We start from the raw sequence: 21,924 nt of genomic DNA on the forward strand, positions 1-21,924 counted from the left end.
CACAGCCTATTCATGAGGACGGTTCGGCGCGACAGAGTTGGTTGGGCGGCTAGATCTGGGTCGGCGAATCGGTCAGGGTACTGGCGTGCAACAGGGGACAGAAAGGGCTTCGACCTGAGCGAGAGCTGGGGCGAGGGCGGGCGAGGAACGACCGACGTGAGGCGAGTGGAGACGAGACGAAAGCGAACAGAAAGGAAGGGACGGAAGCCAAAGCGCGACGAAAGGAGTGTCGCCGAGAACGACGGCACCTGACGGGATCAGGCTCGACAGGTCGTCATGGCCCAGCCGTTAGAGCATTGTCAAGAGGGGCTCTGGTGATGTTGACGGAGGCGGAGGCGGTGGTGGTAGAGGTCGTGTTTCGAGTCGAGTAGCAGTGCCCTCCCGCGAGCCTACACTACACTACAGCGCAAGGTGCATTGGGATGGGCAGGGACATGGGGGGGTGGCGTGGGCGTGAGCATGAGCATGAGCCAGATGAATGGAGTGCAGACAGGACGGCAGCACCTCCACCAGCAGGGAAGCCAACAGGGCGGGACTCTCAGCCGGGGCCGCCCGAGCTCCCAATCATGCGCTGCGCTGCAAGTCGGTCAATCAGCCGCCTCTGCCCAGAAGCCTTTGCATCTGCGATTCTGCAGTAGTGTAAAGTAGATCCCAGTAAGCACCTAGGGAAACAGCCGCCTTCCGCGCTCAAATTGTTGTTGTCGTCGTCCGTCGTCGCCGTCGTCGTTGTCGTCGTCGCACAGGACTCGCGAATAAGATGTCTTGTAACGCTGTCGTCCAGACTGGATCCGGCGACCTGTTCCGGAAACAGTAAGCAATGTGAGGAGAGATCTACCGACCTCTAGTAATCCCCAGTACCCGACAAAGTATCCGTACCTCCAAAGCAACTGAGGGACCTTTGATTGGGAATCTGACGAAGGCCTTCGACTAACAAATGTGGATGTGGGCCAACCAGTGAAAACCTAACATACTTTAGAGTGATAAGGAAAAGTCAATGAGTTCCTAGATAAAACGGCCGAAAGCTCTCGGCACTTTCCATGCCATCCAGTACAAGACGGGAACCTTTCTTTAGTCGGGTCTGCGGAGTAAGTGGAAGGTACGAAGTAGTAGTAAAGGCGCTACCTTACCGTCTGGCGGGCGTGTGTAGTCCGGCTCATGCTGCTGGGAAGCCGACTGTTAAAGCTGAGCTGGATCGGCGTGGGGGGGTGGGCCTGGGGCCGTTAGCGTCGCTAAGGCTTCCCCCCCTGCCCACCCTGGCCTCCCCCCGCCGCTGCCAGGCTCCAGTGGTAGGGGGGCTGCTGCGGGCCGCGCAGTGGTGGTCTCGCAGAAGGCCCCAACCCCGAGGTTCAGGGGCCAACCGTCCGGTCTCCAGTCCATGGGAGTTGGGAAAAGCAATCCGTCAATGTCACCGTCCCGTTCAAACCCACATCGCAGTGGATGGATGAGGTGAGTGGCCGCTATGGCAGACCCCTACCTACCCATCTGGGGTTCCTATCCGTATGTCCTTGGGGATTGTAAGCCCTCCTTGCTTGGTTACCCTCCGGGTTTCTTGGTTTTGCTATATTTTTCCACCATTATACGTTGGACAGTCCAGGGACTCGGCAAGTTGCGGTCAAGCGAGACACTCAGGTCTGCGTGTCTCAGCATTTGACGCACACCGGAACACAAGATAGAACAAGAGAAGCAGTATCAGGCAAGACCAGACCAGACATGCCCGCATGTGCAGGCAGTTCCGAGTGCCGTTGGCAACTTGGCCCCAGGCAGGAGCCACCTCATTGATGGAGGCGTCAAAGTATCCGCCACGAATGTATGTACACACTCCACTGGTTTGCGAAGGGAGAATTTGATCGCCTTCCCGTCGGTGACGGCAAAAGGCACATGGGCTCTCTGTTTTTCTTTTTCAAACCACCTCACCAGTTCTTCAAACTCGTGCAATCGTGATGGCCATCATCTTTCTTGGCATGTTCAAATACTGTACTAAGTAAAGTAAGGTATATAGGCATGCAAGCCAGACAGCCAGGCAGACAGACAGACACAGGCAGGCAGGGCTGGCTGACTGGGCACACACGCCCACGCACACAAACGCACGCACACTGCACCCGACGTATATGGAGATTTGTTGTCGGACCACTCACTCGGCGAGGACGCGGGTTCGGGCGCCTACTGGCTCAGGCGCTTCATGTCTTTAGCCTCTGAGACTTCGAGGGTGGCATTTCGGACGGTGACAGCCCTGCCGGTAACCTAAACTCACTCACCCAGACCCAAGGTACCCGTCATTTACTGGACAGCCGTCCCGAAGCGTGATCACCTTCACCCATACCTATATCCTGTCGTCAGGAAGTTCCTGCCTTGGTGACCTCAGTCCGGATATTCCCTGTCCAGTCGTATCCGCGCAAACAGATAGACAAACAAACAAACATGCCTGTAGGTAGTAGTTACACCCACACATACCACAAGCACGCCAGGCAGGCAAGCAAATAACGGGTTGATCTGGATTTTCAAGCCAGTGATCTGAGTACCGAATAACTCGCCTCTTGCATTCGTTCTCTCATTCGGTTAAGTAAAGGCCCAAGGGAATAGCCATGCCCGCCGGCCACCCACCGCCGCGTATGCCGCCCCCTTTCGACCCCACTTACAGAGGTGCGTGTCCGGGCCCCCCACCACACCACCGCCCAGTTCCGTTCGCTGGCCCAGGCCAGGCCTTGGCCTGACGGGCTGTTCCCCATCCCGGCCCCATCCCCCCCTCGGCCTGACCTCACGTCTCCGTTGCTTCGCAGGTGTATATACATTCGGGGGTTTGGGGTCGAACCTCGTCTCATTTCGTCCCATCTGAGAAGGGCGAGAGGGCAGAGCGCGGGAGATGGATATCGTGCCTTGCCTCTACTGTTCTGCGGTTACATTGTCAATCCGTCCGTGTACGTGTGTGTGTGTGCAGGGCAGTCCGTGGAATGGAATTGCTGCGGTGCACCTGTCCCGTCAAAATCGGCACGCACATACACACTGCAGGAAGGAACCAACGGCTGGTGTGTGGCCCAAGAGTCAAGTCTCTCCGGAACCCAATCCGGTGAGTCCATAGGCTCACGGATGCCGGGAAATGCTGCTGTGGCATTAGAAAAACGACACCGCTTCGAGAAGAATGAAAAAAAAAAAAAAAAAAAAAGCCTGGCACCACACGAAAATGTGTTAACAAATCTGGATAATCATGCATACACTCGAGAGATGTGTAACACTGTGGCCTGCGCACAACACAACAGCCAGCAAACACTTTGAGAAATCACCTTCATAACCAAGTCAGCGCCCACCCACTTCCCACTCTTTTTTGGTTACCGCCGCTCAGCTGCCGATGATCTGCGTCTTTGCTCTCGGCTGGCTTGCGCGAAAGCCGCAAATCCCGCGACAGAATGGCGGCACAGATTGCAACAAGTTGATGGTTGGCCCTTGCTTTCAAGCCCCCGACGTTGCACCCCCGTGGACACGAAAAAGGGCGCCAGGGACCGAACTCCGAGTGAAGGACAACGGTCATCTCGGTCCGGGCCTGTCTCCAATCAACTTCTTTTATATACACCTGTCTCTCCTGTTTCACCGCGTCGTGCATACACACAGAGAAGTTATCCGTAGACGTTACCGAACAGAGGCACACGCGAGAACGCAGGTAATATAAGGTCGGACCATCTTCCCACCTCGATACCGAGTAATGCGCAAAGCAAAACCAGAGTCGTTTTCGCGAACCGGCCTCCTCTCCACCCTGGCTCGGAGCAGTCGGTTCCTTGGCAATGCAAGGGAGGAAGGCAGCAACAACCTGGAAGGAGGGCCAGACAGAAGCGGCGGTCAGACAGCCAAACAGAAAAGACAAGAGAGAGACACATATGTCGCAACCTAGCCGTCCACGTAACCTATTGTATCTATGTTCACGTCCAAATTATTAAACAAAAGAGAGAAGCACCCGGCAATGCCCGTTGGGAGGGAAACAGGTCGAGGACAACGGCAGGGGAAAGGACTTCTCAAAGGCAAGACTAGTAGAATGAAGGAATATAGTTTGTTAGTAGTTAGCACTTCGTGTTGTCGTAAAGAAAACAGAGAGGATCTGGAAGGAAACACGGCGATTATCCATCCATCCCCCACCCCCCCTTCCCATGTCCCCTGCCGGCTATCCGCCGTCCGTGGGATGATGGATTTCTCATGCGGTTGCGGTTGCCGCCTCCTCTTCTCGCACATCAACGCGCACATGCACATACGTCCATGGTACACATGAACATCTTAACGTGTTCCCCCTATATCCGTAGTTGTATGGCTATAATTAGGTCCATTCATTTCACTACCGTGACAAGTCTAAAACCATGGAAAAGTCGCTCCTCGAACAGAGACGGAATAAGAAATACACAAATGCATACACGCGATAAAACAGGGGAGGTTCCAACGGGGAAGAATGCGGCGCAATGCCGTTAGACGGGCGGCGCGTGGGGCGGCGGCGGCGGCGGCGGCGGCGGGCGGGAGGCGGGAGGCGGGGCCCATCACCCCCAGGAAAGCTCCATTTCATCGGTCATTTGGTCTGTCTTCGGTCTCGGTCTCGGTCTCGGTGTGTATGTGTGGTACCTACATCCATATTTGCTTCTTACAACTCTTTATCTATCTCTCACCGCAAACAAACTTCTTCACACACCGCAGTAGGAGGTAGTAATGTATCCGTAGATCGGTACGTAGTATTCGTATTCCATGCCCAAAAGGAGAAAGGGGAGGGCACACATACACACACACACACATCTTGCACAAATGCGCGTAATCGAGTGAAGAAAATGTTCCGAACCATCAAACTTCCTGATTTCCATTGTGTGTGTGGCTCGGGGAATTTCTTTTCTTTTCTTTTCTTTTGTTTCTATTTCCTTCTTTCCGGTCCCCCCCTCCTCCGCAAACCAAAGCCCCAACTAAAATGGAAGGAAAGAGAAGAAAGAAAAAAAGGCTTACATTATATAGGTACGGAATAGGTAGCTGTGCCCCTCTCAGCTTTAATGCGCGTCACTTCACTTCACTCATTCGTGTCACCCAACCGAAAAATAAATGCCCGGTTTGTAACACAGACCACCCACACAGACAGACAGAGACCGACACAACGAATGTACACGCACACACACACACACACACACACACACACACACAAGACAGAGAAACAGTGGGCCGAACCGCCGATCCTTTCAGGATTTCGCACATCAATCCAAGGAACAGGCGAAACGTGCTTCACCTTCCTCCCGCACTCTCGCGCGACAACAGCGGGACATGGAAGAGCACGCTAGGCGTTATTTAAAGCTTGACTAGGACAAAGCAAAAGTAGGACCATGCTTGGTATTTCTGTCATTTTCAACCCTAATCTAGCCAGATAACTGCCAGTGCCCTGGAATAGTAAACAGTATCACCTCTCACCACAACTTCCTCCCTCCTAGATAAATCTACCTTGGTAAATAGCTGGTAATATTCTGGAACAGTGCAAAGCATCACTGCCTCCTCCACTGTATCTTTCCTCCTAGGTGAAGAAACGGGCTCACCGCTCTAGGAGTCTGGCCGCAAGCCTCGGCCGGACAGTACCTTGGCAGCAAGCCGGGCCGTTCCAGATCAACAGACTAATAAGAGAATGTCGACCTCAATATGGACCTCGACGTCCACAGCCCAAAGGACCAACGAACGCCGTGGTGAGTAATCGGACGGGTTTTATCTTCCTGTGCTTTAATATATGGAAAGAGACCACGGAAGAAAGGGTCAATCTCGCGAGTGAACAGCCAGGTGCAGTATAGGGTAGATGAAATGGGATGAAATGGGATGAAATGGGAGGTGAATATTGAACACAGCGCAAAGTTCCGTATTGGATCACAGGAGGGCGTTTGTTAGTTCAAGACTATTTCGCAAGCCGGGATCCCACATATGAAGTTGACAACTAAAAGACGAAACCCGTTGGTCATGAAAATCGTTCTGTTGATTTGTTTCTGCCGCGGTTTGGCAAGCCTGATGGAAAGCAAGCCACCTGAACTCCTAATCACATGCCAAGAAATCCCAAATTGATCTTCATGTATATGTGTAGACGTAAACTGAGAATTTATTTCTCAGGAACTGTAACGCCATAGTTAGCAAAACGAGCTCAAAAGTTTCGGGTGGTCCGTCGACATTCTCTCGAAACAGACACGTCTCAACGGTGGAAATGGCACAATGCCGCATCGAGTTCGAGGGGCGAGGCTAAATTTCTAGGGAGGGGTTCCACATACTCTCAATCTCGCCCGCCTCGATCGCGGCCGTGATATCTCTGGGGCTCTTTCCATCCACCTGGCATCCGACGCTGTTCGCCGTTCCCAGAATCTCCTTGACTCCTCCCTCCAGCGTCTTGGAGAAGGACTTGTGCTGCATCGTCCGCGCAATCTCGATGATCTCCTCCAGAGCGACAGACTTGCTGTGCTTGATGTTCTTCTCCTTCTTGCGGTCGCGGGGGGGCTCCTTGAGGGCGCGGATGATGAGTGATGAGGCGGTGGGCACGACCGAGACGGCCGCTTGACGGTTCTGGATTGTGAGCTTGACCGTGACGCGGAGGCCCTTCTATAGTAGTGCAAAAAATCCTGTTAGATGCGCATTCTTTCGTGCCAATTGCCCATCGCATATATCCTATTTCGCGTGGAAACAGGGGGAGTTTCCATACCCAGTCACCAGTCGCCTTAGCGATATCCTCGCCGACCTTCTTCGGGGACAGACCGAGGGGACCGATCTTGGGGGCAAGCGCGGACGAAGCGCCGACCTCACCGCCGGTGGCGAGAAGGTAGCTGCGAAACCGTCAGTTTTGCTCGGTGCGGGCTGGGGCTTGTCGCCGAGGAGGAATTTCCCTACATCACCTTGATCTCATTGGGGTCCAACTTAGGAGCTGTGAACGGCCACGGCAATTAGCAATTTCGCAGTGATTCGAATGGTCCTAAATGGGGAGTACCTACGCATGGTGACGGTTGTTTAGGTCAAGATGCACTGGGATGGTGTTGTGGTCGAAGATACAGCCCTGCCAAAGATCAAGATAACAAAATCGAAAAAAATGGTAATTGTGGGATTTACCACACCTGCCCTAAGAATTTCACTGGGTGTGGCTGGGATTTCATGCGGGGCAAAGTGTGGAGAACCGAGCCACAGTTACACAACCAGCACTAGCCACATCGACAAAAGCTTGGCATTCTCACCAAAAGGTACCCTATATTTTCCACCAGACTGGCCAAGTATACAGAGACGACAGCCGTCGGCCATTGTTTTGGAAACAGCATATGAGCAGCAGGAGGTTCAAAAATCTAATTTTTATGATATGAACCTTGATAACAGTACGCTAGACATTCAGAAAACCATCTCAGAGCACAGCACAAGAAGAGGCGGCTCTGTCACTCCTGACGCATCAGCCGAAACACGTCTCATTTCCATCCCTGTCTTTGCCCTTCTCTCTTCACATTACAGTTAGTTGGTGCCACTAACTGCCAACTTCATTAGATGCTCCATAAACGATTGCAACGACACATCGTCGGTGAAAAGAGTTTGGGCGCTCTGGGCCCCAACGCCGCCGTAGGGTCCAGCTCCTGACGTATACGAAGTCGATGGGTTGAGCTTGGACAACAAGAAACGCGCTTGAGAGCCGCCGTGATCGCACACAATGAACCGCGGAAGAGGGAAACGGTCCGTAATGAGATCCTACATTCGTTAGCATGACATTAGAAATATCAGAAAAAGGGGCCGGCCAAGATTAAACTTACTCTTGCGTCTTCCTTGGGAAGCTCTAGGAGGGCGGCAAAGTTCTCGTATCCCTCTTGGTCTTGATACCCTGCCTTTCTCCACTCTGCAATCGTCTCGCCGTGGAAGATGAGAATGTGGAAGAAGGTATCAAGGAGGAGGATATGTGTGGGCTGGATCGAGGTCGAATCAAGAAGCACGGGTTGCCCGGCGTCCTGGTCAAACGTGTACGAGTCGAGCGTGGGCTGGATCATGATGAGGGAATTGCTAACATCCTCATGGTTGAGCACGTGCCGATAGAACGCCGTCTCATCCGGCGAGTTGTTGAATACCTGCAAAAACTGACTTCTCCGCAAATGGAACATAAATTGCGGGTAGAGAGTAAAGTTCTTTTCGAGGCGGAAGGATGATGGGTCGTCCTTGCGGTAATCGGCAAATCTCGAGCACAGCCTGATGAGCATTCTATCCACCCACCGAAGCACATCCGGACCATCATCGACTTCGGCCTTAAAGACAGCAATCCTGGACATGAGGACTGCAGCCGCTTCTTGGTCGAATGACTGGGCGATGGTAGGGTCTCCAGCGGGCCCGCTGAGAGGTTTGGCAATTGTAGTGACACGAAGGTGGAACTGGCCCGACGAGTGCTGGTAGTAGGTAAGGAACTGAATCATTCCTTGCTGGGCGGGTTGTTGGTGCTGGGACGGGCCGCCTTGGCTAGCAATTTCGAAATAGATTCCGTAACTGGCGTTGGGGTCGATTCCGCACATTTTCCAGGAGCACGTATTGCCAATGCCGCACTCAGTCTCGCCTACAGAGGTCGACTTCTTGTTCAGAGACACCGCGTGGCCTATAAGGCCTGTGACTTTGAGCTCTTTGGTCGTAAGCACCTCAAGCACGGCATTAAATCCCATCAAAAGGTTGTCGTCAGCATCCTTGTCGAAAATCCGAATAAATGACTGCTTGAACATTGACGAAGTGAAGCTGTCAGTCAAGATCATGTGGCCGCCAGTCGAATTGCAGAGTGCCTTCATTTCTAGCAGACCAACTTGGTCGAGACAGCCAGCAAAAATATCGATAGTGTGACCGTTGTGTGCGGTTCTCTTTGCGAGATTATCGTAAAACTGACATTGTTAGTTAGCACAACCCCATTAAGTCGCCCAGGTTAAGGTCTTACCTTCAGAGCCTTCTTATAATACTTGACGTTGTCACGGTCAATATCGTGATGTGACCGAATGGGCTCTCTCAGCTCCGGACCAACAACCATGCCAGGGCCTTCGGTTGCGGGACCGCCAGCGAACAGCATGATGCGCCCTCCGGCATTCTGGAAGGACGTCTCGAGCAGACCAACGGCGACAGAGAGCGCAACACCGGTGCAGCGCAGGTTTCTGCGGTCGCTAGAAACAGGCCACGGGTCCTTTTGGAGTTGCTCAAGGGCCTTGGTGAGCTGGAACTCGGCTTGCTGAACGGGGAGAAGGAAGCGCGAGGCCGGGCCCATGGGCATCGGCCTGCCCTGTTGCATGGGCACTCCGGGGCGCATTGCGGGTTGCGAGAGAGCCAACATCTCCTGCACTTGCTTCGCCGTATACTCCTTGCTGCCTCGGAAGACATAGGACTTGGCACACTCGGTATAGCCGATTTCGTGAACCTGCGCCATGGTCCCGAAGGTGATCAGGCCGACAAGAGCGTGCTCTGGCAGCAGGCTGAGGCTCATGATGAGCGATTCCTTGAGGGCGGCCAAGCTGTCCTCCTCCTGGCACATGTCGACGACATAGAGGAAGATGGGGGGGCTCGGGGCCGGGCGTGATAGCCTGTACTCAATCGTCGTGTTGGAGGGGTGGATCTCTGGGGGGATTGCATTGGCCGTGATGTCCTTATAGTGAGGCGGCAGTGGGTTTCTCGAAAGGCAGAAAGGGCAGATCCAGATGCGAGCCCGTACATCGACTTGGCTAGGAGGATAGTCAGCAGCTGGGGCAATAGACGGAGAAGTCGCCAGATTACCTACCAGTAGGGGTTCAGGACAGAGCGGCAAGGCTGCTTGCAGGTGACGGGCTCGAATTGCAGAAGAGGGGCATCGGGTTTCTCCTTGAGGGGCGTGTAGAGGGCGCCGATGGGGACAACCAGCCTGGAAGCTTCCTAGAGGCCAGTTAGCGCCTTGGGACACAGACGAAGCATCGCAATGGGAAGAGCGCTGACCATGCGAGAGCTGGGAAAGACATTCCAGCTCAGGCGAACGCCGTCGCTATCTTCGATGGCGCTCCACACCTCCTTCTTCCGCTCGTACGTGTCCATCGTGCCAGGTGTCTGTGGTGCCCGTTCGGGTGTGGATGATGCTGAGGTTGATGGAAATTAAATGGTTTTGCTCCGCGAGCAGTAATGTGGGAAGTAAGCAGGCGCCTGTCTTGTTGGTGGCTGCGCAAGTCGCTACTAGCCCAGAGGCACACGCGTGTGCCGGGGAAAGAGCCTGGCGTACGAAATACCTGGGGATCGGAGCTCGGTCGGGGCGAATGTCGAGCGTCGGGCAGGTGGAGCGACGGGGCACCTGATGGCCGAGGAGGAAAGAAAGTGAAAGACTTAATTAACCCTGAGTTGCTCTATGAAATCCCTGCCGATCCAGCTACTTTGCTACGGCTCAGCTGAGGTACCGCTGTGGTGGGAGAGCAGCAGTCGCAGCGTTCGTTCGAGTGTCGTCGAGAGCTGTTCTCCAGAGTGTCGTCTTGATGCAGCAACCGGGATGCGAACAGCTCTGGAGCTTGTTGTCCCCCTCCCCTCATTGAAAAGGACAAGTTCCAAGTTATTGAATTGAGGGCGGTGGCGCATCAGCCAGGAGGTGGCACGTGCATGTGGCTGAGCCTATCAAGATGCGGCTTCCCTCCAACTGGGAGGAGCCGCAGGCTGGCTGGCACAAGGGGACATGACTTCTTGACAGCCGAGTTGCGCCAAAAACTCTCCATGCCCTGCGCCTTCCTGGAATGCTGGCTCCGATAATATCATCGGCCCACTGAAACTTCCTCAGATTTATAGCCATTGCCACTAAGACCTGTTACCCATCTGTGCAGGCGTATCAGATGAGAATATTTCTAAGATTTGGCCATTTTTGCAAGGGGAAATCATCGAGGAATAATTTTTTTGCTTGCTTCCGCCCATTGCTGCTTCGTAGGGCAACTGCATTTCGTAGCAGACTTGATGAGACGGGGAAGATGAAAGCGAACCTTGAAAGCAGCCACATCCCGCTCCTTCTTCGTATGTGAGTCACCAAACAAGCCGTTACATGTTTCGACTCGGCAACTGCTCAAAATCACTTTCTCCATCCTGACTCCCCATTATATCCGCTCCTAGTCGGCTTAGTTTCCGTCAATCAACAAGGATCTGTTCTGGCTCAATGGTCTAGTGGTATGATTCGCGCTTCGGGTGGTTTTTCAACTCCCTTACTTGGTCAACAAGTAAACAAGCATGTGCGAGGTCTCGGGTTCGAATCCCGATTGAGCCCGTTCTTTTTTGCGTCTTTGGCCTTTCCCAAGGCTTTTCTTTTTAGTCGCTCTACCAGTGCTTCTTTATTTTGTTCCGCACCACAATCGGCCCCCTGGAGCCCTGATGTTTATTTACACCCAACCTTGCCTCTATCAATGAGCGTTTCTTCCACATTATATACCAACCACACAGAATAAACGCGTTCTAGATTGTCCACTCTTTTATTTCTTGAGTTCACCTTGAAAACCGCTCGTAACTGGCATGCAAAAAAAAAATTTGTTTCCTTTTTCTTTCCGTGGTTTCTTTTCCTTCTCTCCGAAGGGGTGACCGAGTGGATCACACGCGCTCTGACTTGATCAACACACGCCGTTTCTTTTTGGTCCGGCCCATCAATAACCGTCCAAACCGCTCAAATTTAGCTTCTTGACCACCCCCCTGTTTAAAATGGTAGCAAGGGAGCAAAAGAATACTTCATATTCAGACGGAACAAAAGAAAGAAAGACGGAAAGGGTCATATTTCGGAGAAGTCGTCATGCAAGGCACCGCCTCGTTTATGGCGAGATGGAAATAACGACTATGTTGCTTCTGGTCGTCTACGCTCTTCTATTCGTGTATTCCATATCCCGTCAACTCCGTCGAGGCCTTAGCTTGCAGTCCAAGCCAGGTCCACGGCATCGGCCAAACAAGGAGCAGTTCGCCCCCTGGGGCGCTACCTACGTTTCCTGGGCGGGTATTTAGTCACGTTGTCCACGCGTTCTGGGCAATCGTCTTGTGTTGTGAACTTGTCTGCCTTTCCCCGATATCCTGGCCTTCTTGTTGTTGATTCTCTCATGGCTGCCTCTACTACCGGCATTATGGTTATGTCGAAGAGAATAATATCCCTTTTTTGGTGCCTTATCTGCGCTGCAGTTGCCTCTCGCACGAAACACTCTCCCATCTCCATCGCGGCACGACAGGCGAATGGTGCCGTTGCTGCATCGGTCTTCCTAAGGAGGGCTTATCACTCATGTAAGCCTTGTCGAGCCGGTTGTATGTCTCCTCACATTTCCTGCTGACTGATAACCTAACCCGAAAGCTGCTGTGCTCAATGGCTGGGTGTATATCGACGGCGGGGAATTCTCATACTCCAGTGGAAGCGGCATTGTCTATCAGTACTGTAAGGTCTCCTACGTCGAATCCTGTTACGAGAGCCGGCCACACCCCTTCTAACACTTTCGGTGTTGCCAGCGAATACCTTACTGTCTATCGATCTGTCCAAGGACTGGACTAATACCTCCCTGGCACTGCATTCAACGTCGAAGCCTTCGGGAGCCCCGAATCTAAGGGACGGGGGCATCTGGGTGGACGACAAGAACCAAATCCTGTACACCGGATTTGCCGGTACCAACCCCATATTCGGTAACGGCGCCTCGTATGCACAGGGACTCTGGTCGTTTGCGCCAGACGGGACAGGGGGCGCAACTTGGCAAAACCTGAATTCCACGGCTGACGGGCGCTTTACCAACCAAGCGAGGACTTACGGGGGGCAGGTGGCAAGCGGCGGCGGCTCCGGCTTCCTTCTCGGCGGTAAGTCAGCTACCAATCGGCCACAGACAGTTAGGGGGCGATGCTAAAACAGCCGACGGCTGATAGGGTCTGTCGACAATAACAGCAGCAACATCAACAATAACGCAAATTTCCAGGGACTCCCTGGCGGCCTCGTTGTCTATGACTATTCCTCCAAGAAGGCGACAAGCGCAACGACGACCTCGAGCCTGCCTACTACGCAGCCAGGCGGACAAGATGGCGGGATACTCTACGTCCCCAGCTTTGGCCACCACGGGATCCTCGTGTCCATGGGCGGCAGCAGCCTCGGCGGCCAAGTGGGCCAGAACGGCGGCCAGAACGGCGGCCAGAACGGCGGCCAGAACGGCGGCCAGAACGGCGGCCAGAACGGCGGCCAGAACGGCGGCCAGAACGGCGGCCAGAACGGCGGCCAGAACGGCGGCCAGAACGGCGGCCAGAACGGCGGCCAGAACGGCGGCCAGAACGGCGGCCAGAACGGCGACCAGAACGGCGGCCAGAACGGCGGCCCGGTCGGTTCTTCCAGCAGTCTAACGCCCTTCACCAGCGTCCGCGTCTACGACCCAGGGAATCAGAAATGGTACGACCAGATGACGTCAGGGGACGCGCCCAAGCCGCGGCTCCAGTTCTGCCTGGCTGGAGTCGAGTCCAACAACCGCACGTACGAGCTGCTCGTGTACGGTGGCTGGGCGGGGGAGCTCGGCTCGGCGGCGGTGTCCTACGACGAGGCCTTTGTGCTCACGCTCCCCGGCTTCCGCTGGATCAAGGCCGACTACCCCGCCCGGCACCCGCGCTACGGCCTGACCTGCAACGCCGCCGGCGGCGGCCAGGTCCTGACCATCGGTGGCGTCGACCCGACGCAGAATATGTCTGCGTCTGCCGACGCCTACGAGGCCGTGTTCGGCACCCCGGACCCGTTCGTGCAGGGTCTCGCCGTCTTCGACTTGGGAAGCCTCGCGTGGAAGGACGCGTACGTTTCGAAGCCAGCGGCCTACGTGTCTGCGCCGCAGATCCAGAAGTACTACAACGCAAAGTGAGTAGTCTTGTCCTAATGACTTCCTTGTGTCGTCCCTAGTCTAACACGATCCCCTCCCACCCAAAAGCGGACGGACGCCCGACGGGGGATTCGACTCGACCGATCTGAAAACGCTTTTCTCGGTCGAGAACTTTGGAGCGTCCAACAACAGCGGCCGCACGCGCTACAGTAACACGGGCGCCATCGCAGGTGGCGTGGTCGGCGGCGTGGCCGCGGTCGCTGCCATCAGCGCGCTGGCCATCTTCTTCAGGCGGGCGCGCAGCCGTCGCAATGCCCGGCGCACCATCGAAGTGCCGTTTCCAGTGTCGCCGCGCCCCCAGGGCCTGGAGCAGGCGCTGAAGAACGAGAAGCCGCAGTCGCCGCAGTCGCCGGCGGCGGCGCTGCCACCTCCGCATGTTTTCGAACTGGCGGCTCCCACGGAATCCGAAGCGGGCGGCGCCCACGAGCTGTCTGGCGCGAGCCGGGTGAGGTATGAACTTGCGTAGAAGGGGAGTATCTTGTATTGGGACCCCCTTGTATAATTCGGGGTTGGCAAAACGTGTAGGATGCATCTCGGCAGTTTCTCAGCTGACTAAAGCCTGGGAGGTAGCAGTTTTGCAGCCAATGTTGGTTGATAGAAGAACATGTAATACATACAGAGAATATAGAGAAGGCTTGTGTTACCCGGTTCCCATGATATGCAGAGAAGAGATTCCAGCCCAGCACCCACAAGGAAACAAGACGCGCGAGAACAACAGCAATAAGTAAATATACATTTGTTCGTATCGATCGCTACATCATGCCATGCCACCTTGCCCGCCCACGAGCCATAGAGAGGGGGGCACGGCCAGCAGCTCCTACTTTTCCAAGACAAACAGGATGGACGAGGCGAGGGCCGTCACGAGCAGGACGGCGCCCGTTAGCGAGGAGGCAATGCTGTACCTGTTCCGGTGTCAGCCACGCCAGTCGCGGCCTCCCTTTCTAAAAAAAAAAAAAAAAAAAAAAACCCCCTGCACATATGCAAAACAGGAATGGGGAGCGGGGTTATGAAAAGAATGGCTTACTTGATGCGCCCTGCTGGGCCGTAGGTAGCGTAGCCGCGGGCATAAAACACGCGAGCGACGGACCAGGTGGCGCCGAGGGTGGCGGCGGCCACGGGGAAGCGCAGGCCGGCAATGGCGAGCGCGCCGAGAAGCGGGACGAGGTTCTCGGTGTAGTTGGCGTGGGCGCGCTGGGCTGTTGTACTTGTCAGTCTTGTCCTCTTCCGCCCCTTTACTTTCAAGAAGTCCATTTTCCATGTTTAAACCCTCTCCACATCTATTCCTCTCACCCCTCCTCGCCATCTCGATAGTGGAAGTAGCCAGGACAGGAAGGTGGAGACATTCACACCCCGAAAAAAAGGCATAGCCGCATCTCAAATGACAGGTCACCAGTAGACATAGGTATACATAAACCCATACGCAAAGATAAAAGAAAACCGAGAACAAATAGCAGCAACAAGAATAATAAGAAAAAAACTCACCGCAGTTGAACGAAAAAGCCTTGGGGTCCTTCTCGGCTACATCGTTGCTGGCATACGCGGCAGGGTACTTGACGCCGCTGGCCTTGCGGTACTTTGAGGTGAGGGTGGAGTGGTAGACGTTGACGAAGAAAGTCGACGTCGCCGCGAGGAGGACGTATCTAGGACCCAGGTGGTTAGCATGGTACCTATGTCTATATCATATCATGTGAAAATACGTGGGCTGTAGATGCGCATCACACACAGAACGGGGACGAGACCACAAAAAAAAAGGGGGGGGATGGGTTATCATCACGGCAGCCGTCTAACTCTCACTCACCCGTATTCGTCAGGAAATGTGAAACCCATTTTTCGGTTTTGTCTGTTGTGTCGTAGATTCGCGGGCAGAGTAGAGCAGACTAGGTCAAACAGCAAGTCGCAAAACTGGGGAACCTAAGCCTTAGTGTGGAAAGGGATCTGGATATGTGTTTGACGGGATCAAATATGTCCAGAAGAAAATGAGGTCAGGTAAGTCAGGTAGGTAGGTGGGCGGGCAGATATCGTTCGTGTATCGTGATGTAGTGCGGACGGACAACGGACGGACCACGGGCAGGCAAACAAAAAAATCATGTCCTTCTCTTAGTTGTGCTAGATGGAACTCTAGCGCACAAGGGTAATTACCTGGTCATGCGCAGATGTACGTACACACGCACCGGTATTGCGCAGAAAACAAGGGTGGATGCACCCATGTGTCGGTTCCAAATTCTTACGTATACAAGCGTCACTACGGCGTACCTCCATGGATATACGTACATTTCCGTGCCTGGCTTAACCCCCCTGAACGGAGACATTATCCGCGTCTGTCTGGGGTAGTCTTGCCGGGCAGGCTCGTCTGTCCAATGAGGGGCGGGCCCGCGGCCTTTGGATCTGCCCGAGCACCGAGCTTGAGGGTAGCCAAATCAACTGCCGATCTAGCACGGTTGGCCACGTTTTTGTCATTTGGATGACAGGGCATGGAAGGCTTCAAAATCCGTGGAATACGTATCCAAAACCGCGGTGGAACACCGAGAGCGTGGTGAGAAAAGGGGAAGGGGGCAAGATGTCAATAATAAAGTAAATCCGAAATCCCAATCAAGGGTCCCAGGTGCGGGAATGCAGCCCAGGGTGCTTGCTGGAATGTCGTGCAGCAGTCGGCATGACGTTAAAAGCTTGTTTGCAGTGCTGCTCAGTGCCTGTCAGCATCTTCTTTAGGGACCCCTGGTCGCATCAGCGTACAGTGGACAGCCTCACCCAACCGTTTCCGGTCGCGATATTCTCTTGCGCGATTGCACCATCAAAAAGGCACGGGAGGCGGGCGGGTCCCAGGCTGTCGGGTTTCTCCTCTGTTCCTGACAACACGCGACTAAGATGTATCTCTAACCCGCCCGTATAAAATCGCCAGAATGGCCATCATCAACTCAGGCGCAATGTATTTAATTGGTGCACCGCTCCTCTGGTGGCCGCCATTCCAGCTCAAGGCCCGCAAAGACTCGGCGTTCGGCCGTCAGCATGTCCGGCGCCGGCCGGCCGTCGAGGTCGCTCTCAAAATCGACCCACGACCCGTCGAGGCGGCTCCGGATGCCGCTGCTGTCGAACTTGAGCGCCCGCTCTTTCTTGCAGTATCTGCGCAAGTCGCGCTGGAACGTCGTGCCGCTCGACCATCCCAAAACGGCGCACCCAGCCGTCTTCCACGGGCTGATGATGATGTCGACGCGCCGGTGCGGGTTCGGGTTCTTGGCCACGCCCGACGCCCACTTGGGGTCTTGCCAGACCACCAGCGCCTTGTCTAGCGTGTCGAACCCGGAGCCTTTCTTTTCGTTGCCTTTCCAGCTCACCGGCAGCTGGCTACGCTCGCTATTCTTAGTGCTGAGCGTGAGCGTATGCGTGATGTGCCCGCCCCTCTCCAGGCTGACCACGATGCTCTCGACAAAGCCGTTGGTTGCCGATTCCTCGGGGTGGCTCAGAACCATGTCGACATCGCCGCTCTCGAGCTTTCCCCTCCTGTAGCCCCCGACGATGACCATCTGGAATCCCTTGTCGATCTTTCTCGCGTGCTTGAGGATCGTGTCGCCGATCGACTCCACCTCGGCGCGCGGTATCTTGAGCTGAAACTCGTCATAGAACTTGACGCCGATCTGTTGCACCCTCGTCAGGGTATCCCAGCCGTGCTCGACAATGTCGTCCAGGTCTCGCCAGCCCTTGTTGTAGAATTCTCGCGCAGTGGTCTCGGCAACACCCCATATTTCATAAAACAGCCTCAACACTTTAAGCTTAGGGTCTGTCTCGTACTCTTTGACCTCGTTAAGCTCGTGGCTGTCCTGGAACTCTTGGTAGAGCTGTGCAATTTTGGAGCCACAGCCTGGGAGTCTTTCCACCTCTGTACAAGTGATATATTTTAGCCGAACCCAACATGAGTGGCGTGATGCAAGTAATTCCTACCTTTTGCGCCGGTTAGGGTGTATGGATATGCGGCGAGGGTAGCGATGGCGCTCGAGTAGGCTCTGACGCCTATTTTATCTGCTATCAGAGTTCTGCCGGTTCTGATTTTTAGAAGCTGCTGGATGAACACCTCGTTGGGCGGGTTGACCGGGGTAGGACGCTGACACGAGTACGTCGCGTGAAGATGTTCCGGGATGGGCGGGAGGTGAATATAAACCTCATTTTCCGACGTAGTCTGCCTGATCAATGGCGGTGGCCTGTCGGGGCGATGGTGGTAACCATGTCCAAACTGGTTGGGTCTTCTCCCTGGCCCGTAAGACGACCCAGGCCGCCATCTGTCAGAAGGAGTGTCTGCTTTCGCCAGGGCGCTCCTCACGGAAAGCGCCGTCTTCGTAGGAGGAGCTGGCGGAGGTTTCATGGGCGTCGCTGAGACCTTGCGGCCTTCGTAGACAATATAGTCACGTACAGGGAGCGCTCTGCCTAGCTTCACAGACTCGGTAAGCCAGTCGAGCTTCACCACCCGGATGGTTTTTGTCCCTGCTGCTGTTTCTGTGTGGCCGTGCATCTCTCCGTCGGATGCCGTATCAGAATCGGGGGATGAGCTGCGCTCAGCAGGTGCCACAATCCGCGCCCGTTTGGGACTTGGAGGCGCTGGCGAGTCGGCGATATTAACATCCTCGGTCACGATGTTGTGTTTCCGCAGCTCGAACTGGATACGCTGTTTTCGAAGGACTTTGCCGACAATAAGTTCAGCCTCATTAATATCATATGTAAGAGTGGGGATTTGCGCTTCGAGTTCCTGGAGCTCTTCAGACTCCAAATGAGCCGACAGGAGGAATATGATTGGAAAATCGTCCATGCTTGAACGCGGCGTGTGCAAAATATTGTGTCCAGACCAACTGAAGCCGAAGCTCAAACACTGGCTGGTAGGCCTCGGGAACCGGTCACGGTGGCTGCGAGGGAGGCAGCGACGACCGCGACAACGTGACGACGCGCATCGGGAGAAAGTACTATGTATGGCTCAAACGAGGATTTCTAGAGCAATTGAAGCGGAAAGCGTCGATAAATAGAACTCGAATGGATCGTGAAGAGATGCCATTGGCGAATGTGGACTTGCATGGCGCAACCTTAATCGCGCGGTTCAGTTGACATGCATCGAGGTTCTAGTGTGAGCCGCCAGGCAAGCTGCAGGCCGACATCGAATTGCCAGAAAATCACCGGGCTACCTACTACCTTAGTAGAGTAGGTAATACAGACATTTTAGTAACAGTCACCCTGTCACGGCCCGTGGGCAAAGCATGGAGGCCGGTGACAAACAACAATGCCCCCATTGCGGAACGTACATGCAGTACGCATGCGGAAGGCACGATGACAAAACCGAAGAAAGAACTTCTTTTCCACCAGTGAGCGCCAAATTACCCACGTTGTGCGATTTGCTTGACCAAGGTTATCTCTTCTCCCGGTTTTCAAAATCGGCTTGATAAATTACAGGCATGGATAGGCGTAAGATGTCTTTAACTTGTTTCCGTCTTTTCGTCCATTGTTTTATGCTTCGGATTGCCTGGCTTTGTGGGCAGAGCTTGATGACCGTGCGAAAAACCGTATGTACTCGGGCCTTGCCACCCGCTGCGCTGCGGGGGGCCAACACGCTGCGGCTTCGTAATATTTTACCAAAGCTTCTGAGGTGCGGCGGTCAACCTCGCCAACCTCGGCTCCTTCTTTCACCACCTCACTCCCGTCGTCAATTTGTCCAGGCAGCGACGAGCACCGTGGTTTGCGCCTCGAGTCACACACTCTGCGCGGCCACACGGAAGCGCAAACTCGTGGCTGCCTCTCGTTTGTGGTCTTGGGCTCTGTAATATTATTCAGTTCGCTTCCTGTCGGTCGGTCGGAGGGGCGTACCTAGCCGCTCAAGGTTCCTTTCTTTCCTCCTGTCGTCCGACTTCTTAGAGACAAGCGCATTCGGCCGGGTTTGGATCTCTTCTTTTGGCCTTGTGTTTCAAGCGACCAGCTTCAGCTCGCTTTCGCCCTCAAGCAGAGAGGCAGTTAAACCGGAGACCAAAAGGATGGAGGTGGTACAGACGCTGGTCCGCTCCGTCATGCGGGCCTTCTACTCGGTCACCGAGATTCTCGCTGTCGACGCCCTGGTTACCCACTCGGCCTTGCGCGACGACGAGCTGGCCTACCTGATGAAGATGAATCTCAAGGACCTCCACAAGCTGTGCGCGTCTCTGCGCGATGCCCGCTTCCTGACGGTGCACGTACGGCCAGAGATGCAGGCTGGCAAGACGCGGCCAATCAACCGCACATATTACTTCATCGACTACCGCCAGACTATTGACGCCATCAAGTGGCGTGTCTACAAGACTGACAAGGACATGCAGAGCGTTGTCAACCCCGCCGACGAGTCAAAGGAGTACTTCTGCCCCCGGTGTCAGGCCCAATGGTCGCAGCTCGAGGTCCTCGACTCCGTCTCCATGTCTGGCTTCACCTGCCAGCGCTGCAGCAGCGTGCTCGAGCTGTCCAAGGAGCGCGAGGCCCCCGGCCACCAGCAGCTGTCGCGCATGAACAATCAGTTCAAGTTCATGACCGACATGCTGCAGAAGATTGACCAGACCGTAGTGCCCGAGTGCACCTTTGACAAGGCCATCGCCGTCGCCAGGCCCGTTGTGCGCGAGGTCACCCACGAGGTCCTGACCAGCATCCCGGTAGACGTTAGCTTCAGCAAGCCGTCGGCAGTCAAGGGTTTGGCCATAACAGGGCCCAAGACCATGTCGGTAACCATCTCCGACGGCAACAGCGAGCAGGAGAACCTCGAGAACAAGAAGCGGAAAGAGCGTCTGCTGGCCGAGAATGCCCTACCCATATGGATGACCACGAGCTCGGTGCCAGTCCAGACTCAGTCCGACGCTATGGACGAGGACAAGGACGAGGACGGCGGCGCACCAGCCAAGAGAGTCAAGCTGGAGGACGCCGCCCCGGCTGTTAGCGGTGGAGACGAGATGAGCGTCTCCTTCACAAACGTCAAGGCCGAGGGCGGAGACGAGGACGAGGATGACGACTTCGAATTCGAGGATGTGATCTGACCGTAGTCTCGCCTTGTTTTGTCAGAGCGTGCCCCGCCAGGTCTGCAGCTGTGTCGATTCTACGAGGCGCCTTGCATATGGAAGAAGCCTATTTCTTCTCTGCCCAGGAATTGGCACCAATGCTTGATTGGTATGGATCTACGGAAGAAATAAAGCCCCCATTCCTCTTTGAGGCAAGTGATGAGGCTTGATATCCGGCCAAACGCTCAGAATTTAACGGCCCAGAGCTTGCTTTCGGCGCATGATTTCCACCGTCGGCATCGCCACGTTACACACGCAGCCTAGGCTCAATATAGCCCGGTTGCTTGTGGGTCTCCTCTGCCTGATCAAGTCACATCGCCTGCATCCCTTTCCTTCCGGAAAGCACGAGGACTTTAAAAGGTCCGGTGGAATTCGACTTGAGATAGGGGTTATTTTCGGGCACAGCGCAATCTCTAACGGCAAGGGAGTGAGGGCATTGGCTTCTGTGCATAAAACATCGAGGGCGTTAGGAGATGAAGTTGTTCACCTGCGGCAAAGGCGTATGTCGGTAGCAATCTGTTCCCAGTAGAACAAAACCAACCTAAAAGCACATCTAGGGGTCTGGTCTGGGGAAACCTGCATGAACCCTGACGTTCTCTGAGAATTCGTCTTCATCTCCCTTTTCTTCATAGGGCTGGAAGGAATATCAATGAAAAGGACACTGCTTACTTTTGCCGGAATAACCGTGATATCATATTATATAAATCACCTCTGAAAAGAAAATGCTGGTTGAAAAAGGACAGCACAGTGAAACAGAGACCACGAGATCGAAGAGCGAGAGCATAGGTGAAGATCAAAAGCCCGAATGTGAAAGCTCGAACGAGTTGTGTGAAAGCGCCTCGTGATAAGAGATAATAAAACTGCATAGATACCATGACCTTTGCATCGGCATCCTCCTTCTCGAGAGAGAATCAAGAAAAAGAGAGAAAAGAAGAAGAAAAAAGCCCCGCTCCACACCCCCCGGTTCCCGTGTCTCCTAGAAAGAACACCTCGAGAAGAGAAAGACGAAAGAAAAAGCCTCGTTCGTACATATAAAGGACATTGTCTCTTCCCCCCAACCGCATA

At 54.5% G+C, this 21,924-nt stretch overlaps 8 protein-coding genes and 1 non-coding gene across 9 annotated transcripts; 3 read left to right on the forward strand and 6 right to left on the reverse strand.

Annotated features, from left to right (window-relative positions):
* Positions 1-4,465: 4,465 nt before the first annotated feature.
* On the reverse strand, positions 4,466-4,825 carry B0T26DRAFT_697374 (uncharacterized protein; the record flags this gene model as incomplete). The annotated part of the gene is made up of 1 exon (XM_060441391.1): positions 4,466-4,825. One exon carries the CDS (start codon positions 4,823-4,825, stop codon positions 4,652-4,654), a length of 174 nt encoding a protein of 57 aa, XP_060301099.1. The 3' UTR covers positions 4,466-4,651.
* Positions 4,826-6,081: 1,256 nt separating this feature from the next.
* Positions 6,082-6,962, reverse strand: B0T26DRAFT_672805 (ribosomal protein L11; the record flags this gene model as incomplete). The annotated part of the gene is made up of 5 exons (XM_060439510.1): positions 6,082-6,095; positions 6,248-6,572; positions 6,673-6,793; positions 6,858-6,891; positions 6,959-6,962. 5 exons carry the CDS (start codon positions 6,960-6,962, stop codon positions 6,082-6,084), a joined length of 498 nt encoding a protein of 165 aa, XP_060301100.1.
* Positions 6,963-7,460: 498 nt separating this feature from the next.
* On the reverse strand, positions 7,461-10,019 carry B0T26DRAFT_637849 (uncharacterized protein; the record flags this gene model as incomplete). Its single annotated transcript, XM_060436965.1, has 5 exons — positions 7,461-7,691; positions 7,754-8,851; positions 8,905-9,676; positions 9,733-9,863; positions 9,924-10,019. 5 exons carry the CDS (start codon positions 10,017-10,019, stop codon positions 7,461-7,463), a joined length of 2,328 nt encoding a protein of 775 aa, XP_060301101.1.
* Positions 10,020-11,103: 1,084 nt separating this feature from the next.
* Positions 11,104-11,217, forward strand: B0T26DRAFT_t59. The gene has a single exon. It is a non-coding gene; the product is annotated as a tRNA-Pro (tRNA).
* Positions 11,218-12,058: 841 nt separating this feature from the next.
* Positions 12,059-14,539, forward strand: B0T26DRAFT_767475 (uncharacterized protein; the record flags this gene model as incomplete). Its single annotated transcript, XM_060446487.1, has 6 exons — positions 12,059-12,206; positions 12,274-12,354; positions 12,426-12,768; positions 12,850-13,060; positions 13,262-13,794; positions 13,865-14,539. 6 exons carry the CDS (start codon positions 12,059-12,061, stop codon positions 14,280-14,282), a joined length of 1,734 nt encoding a protein of 577 aa, XP_060301102.1. The 3' UTR covers positions 14,283-14,539.
* On the reverse strand, positions 14,491-15,797 carry B0T26DRAFT_165355 (uncharacterized protein). Its single transcript, XM_060433524.1, has 4 exons — positions 15,615-15,797; positions 15,299-15,456; positions 14,841-15,012; positions 14,491-14,718 (listed from the first exon to the last, which is right to left on the reverse strand). The coding sequence occupies exons 1-4, from the start codon at positions 15,641-15,643 to the stop codon at positions 14,634-14,636; spliced, it is 444 nt and encodes a 147-aa protein (XP_060301103.1). The 5' UTR covers positions 15,644-15,797; the 3' UTR covers positions 14,491-14,633.
* Positions 15,798-16,746: 949 nt separating this feature from the next.
* On the reverse strand, positions 16,747-18,611 carry B0T26DRAFT_738659 (uncharacterized protein; the record flags this gene model as incomplete). Its single annotated transcript, XM_060443616.1, has 2 exons — positions 16,747-17,690; positions 17,753-18,611. The coding sequence occupies 2 exons, from the start codon at positions 18,609-18,611 to the stop codon at positions 16,747-16,749; spliced, it is 1,803 nt and encodes a 600-aa protein (XP_060301104.1).
* A 1,207-nt stretch (positions 18,612-19,818) lies between these two features.
* B0T26DRAFT_672809 (transcription initiation factor TFIIE-like protein) lies at positions 19,819-20,838 on the forward strand (the record flags this gene model as incomplete). Its single annotated transcript, XM_060439511.1, has 1 exon — positions 19,819-20,838. One exon carries the CDS (start codon positions 19,819-19,821, stop codon positions 20,836-20,838), a length of 1,020 nt encoding a protein of 339 aa, XP_060301105.1.
* A 106-nt stretch (positions 20,839-20,944) lies between these two features.
* Positions 20,945-21,890, reverse strand: B0T26DRAFT_165309 (uncharacterized protein). The gene is made up of 2 exons (XM_060433523.1): positions 21,529-21,890; positions 20,945-21,235 (listed from the first exon to the last, which is right to left on the reverse strand). The coding sequence occupies exons 1-2, from the start codon at positions 21,732-21,734 to the stop codon at positions 21,052-21,054; spliced, it is 390 nt and encodes a 129-aa protein (XP_060301106.1). The 5' UTR covers positions 21,735-21,890; the 3' UTR covers positions 20,945-21,051.
* Between the last annotated feature and the right edge of the window lie 34 nt (positions 21,891-21,924).

Source organism: Lasiosphaeria miniovina (genome assembly GCF_030549165.1).
Source record: "Lasiosphaeria miniovina strain SMH2392-1A chromosome Unknown B0T26scaffold_2, whole genome shotgun sequence".
NCBI classification, from domain to species: Eukaryota; Fungi; Ascomycota; class Sordariomycetes; order Sordariales; family Lasiosphaeriaceae; genus Lasiosphaeria; species Lasiosphaeria miniovina.

Coding starts and splice junctions, on each gene's coding strand:
- B0T26DRAFT_165355 (XM_060433524.1), bottom strand. CDS start 15,643: ATGGGTTTCACATTTCCTGACGAATACGG. Junction 15,013..15,298: donor GGCTTTTTCGTTCAACTGCG/GTGAGTTTTTTT, acceptor CAAGTACAACAG/CCCAGCGCGCCCACGCCAAC. Junction 14,719..14,840: donor GGCCCAGCAGGGCGCATCAA/GTAAGCCATTCT, acceptor ACACCGGAACAG/GTACAGCATTGCCTCCTCGC.
- B0T26DRAFT_165309 (XM_060433523.1), bottom strand. CDS start 21,734: ATGGTATCTATGCAGTTTTATTATCTCTTATCACGAGGCGCTTTCACA. Junction 21,236..21,528: donor TCACGGTTATTCCGGCAAAA/GTAAGCAGTGTC, acceptor CCCTATCTCAAG/TCGAATTCCACCGGACCTTT.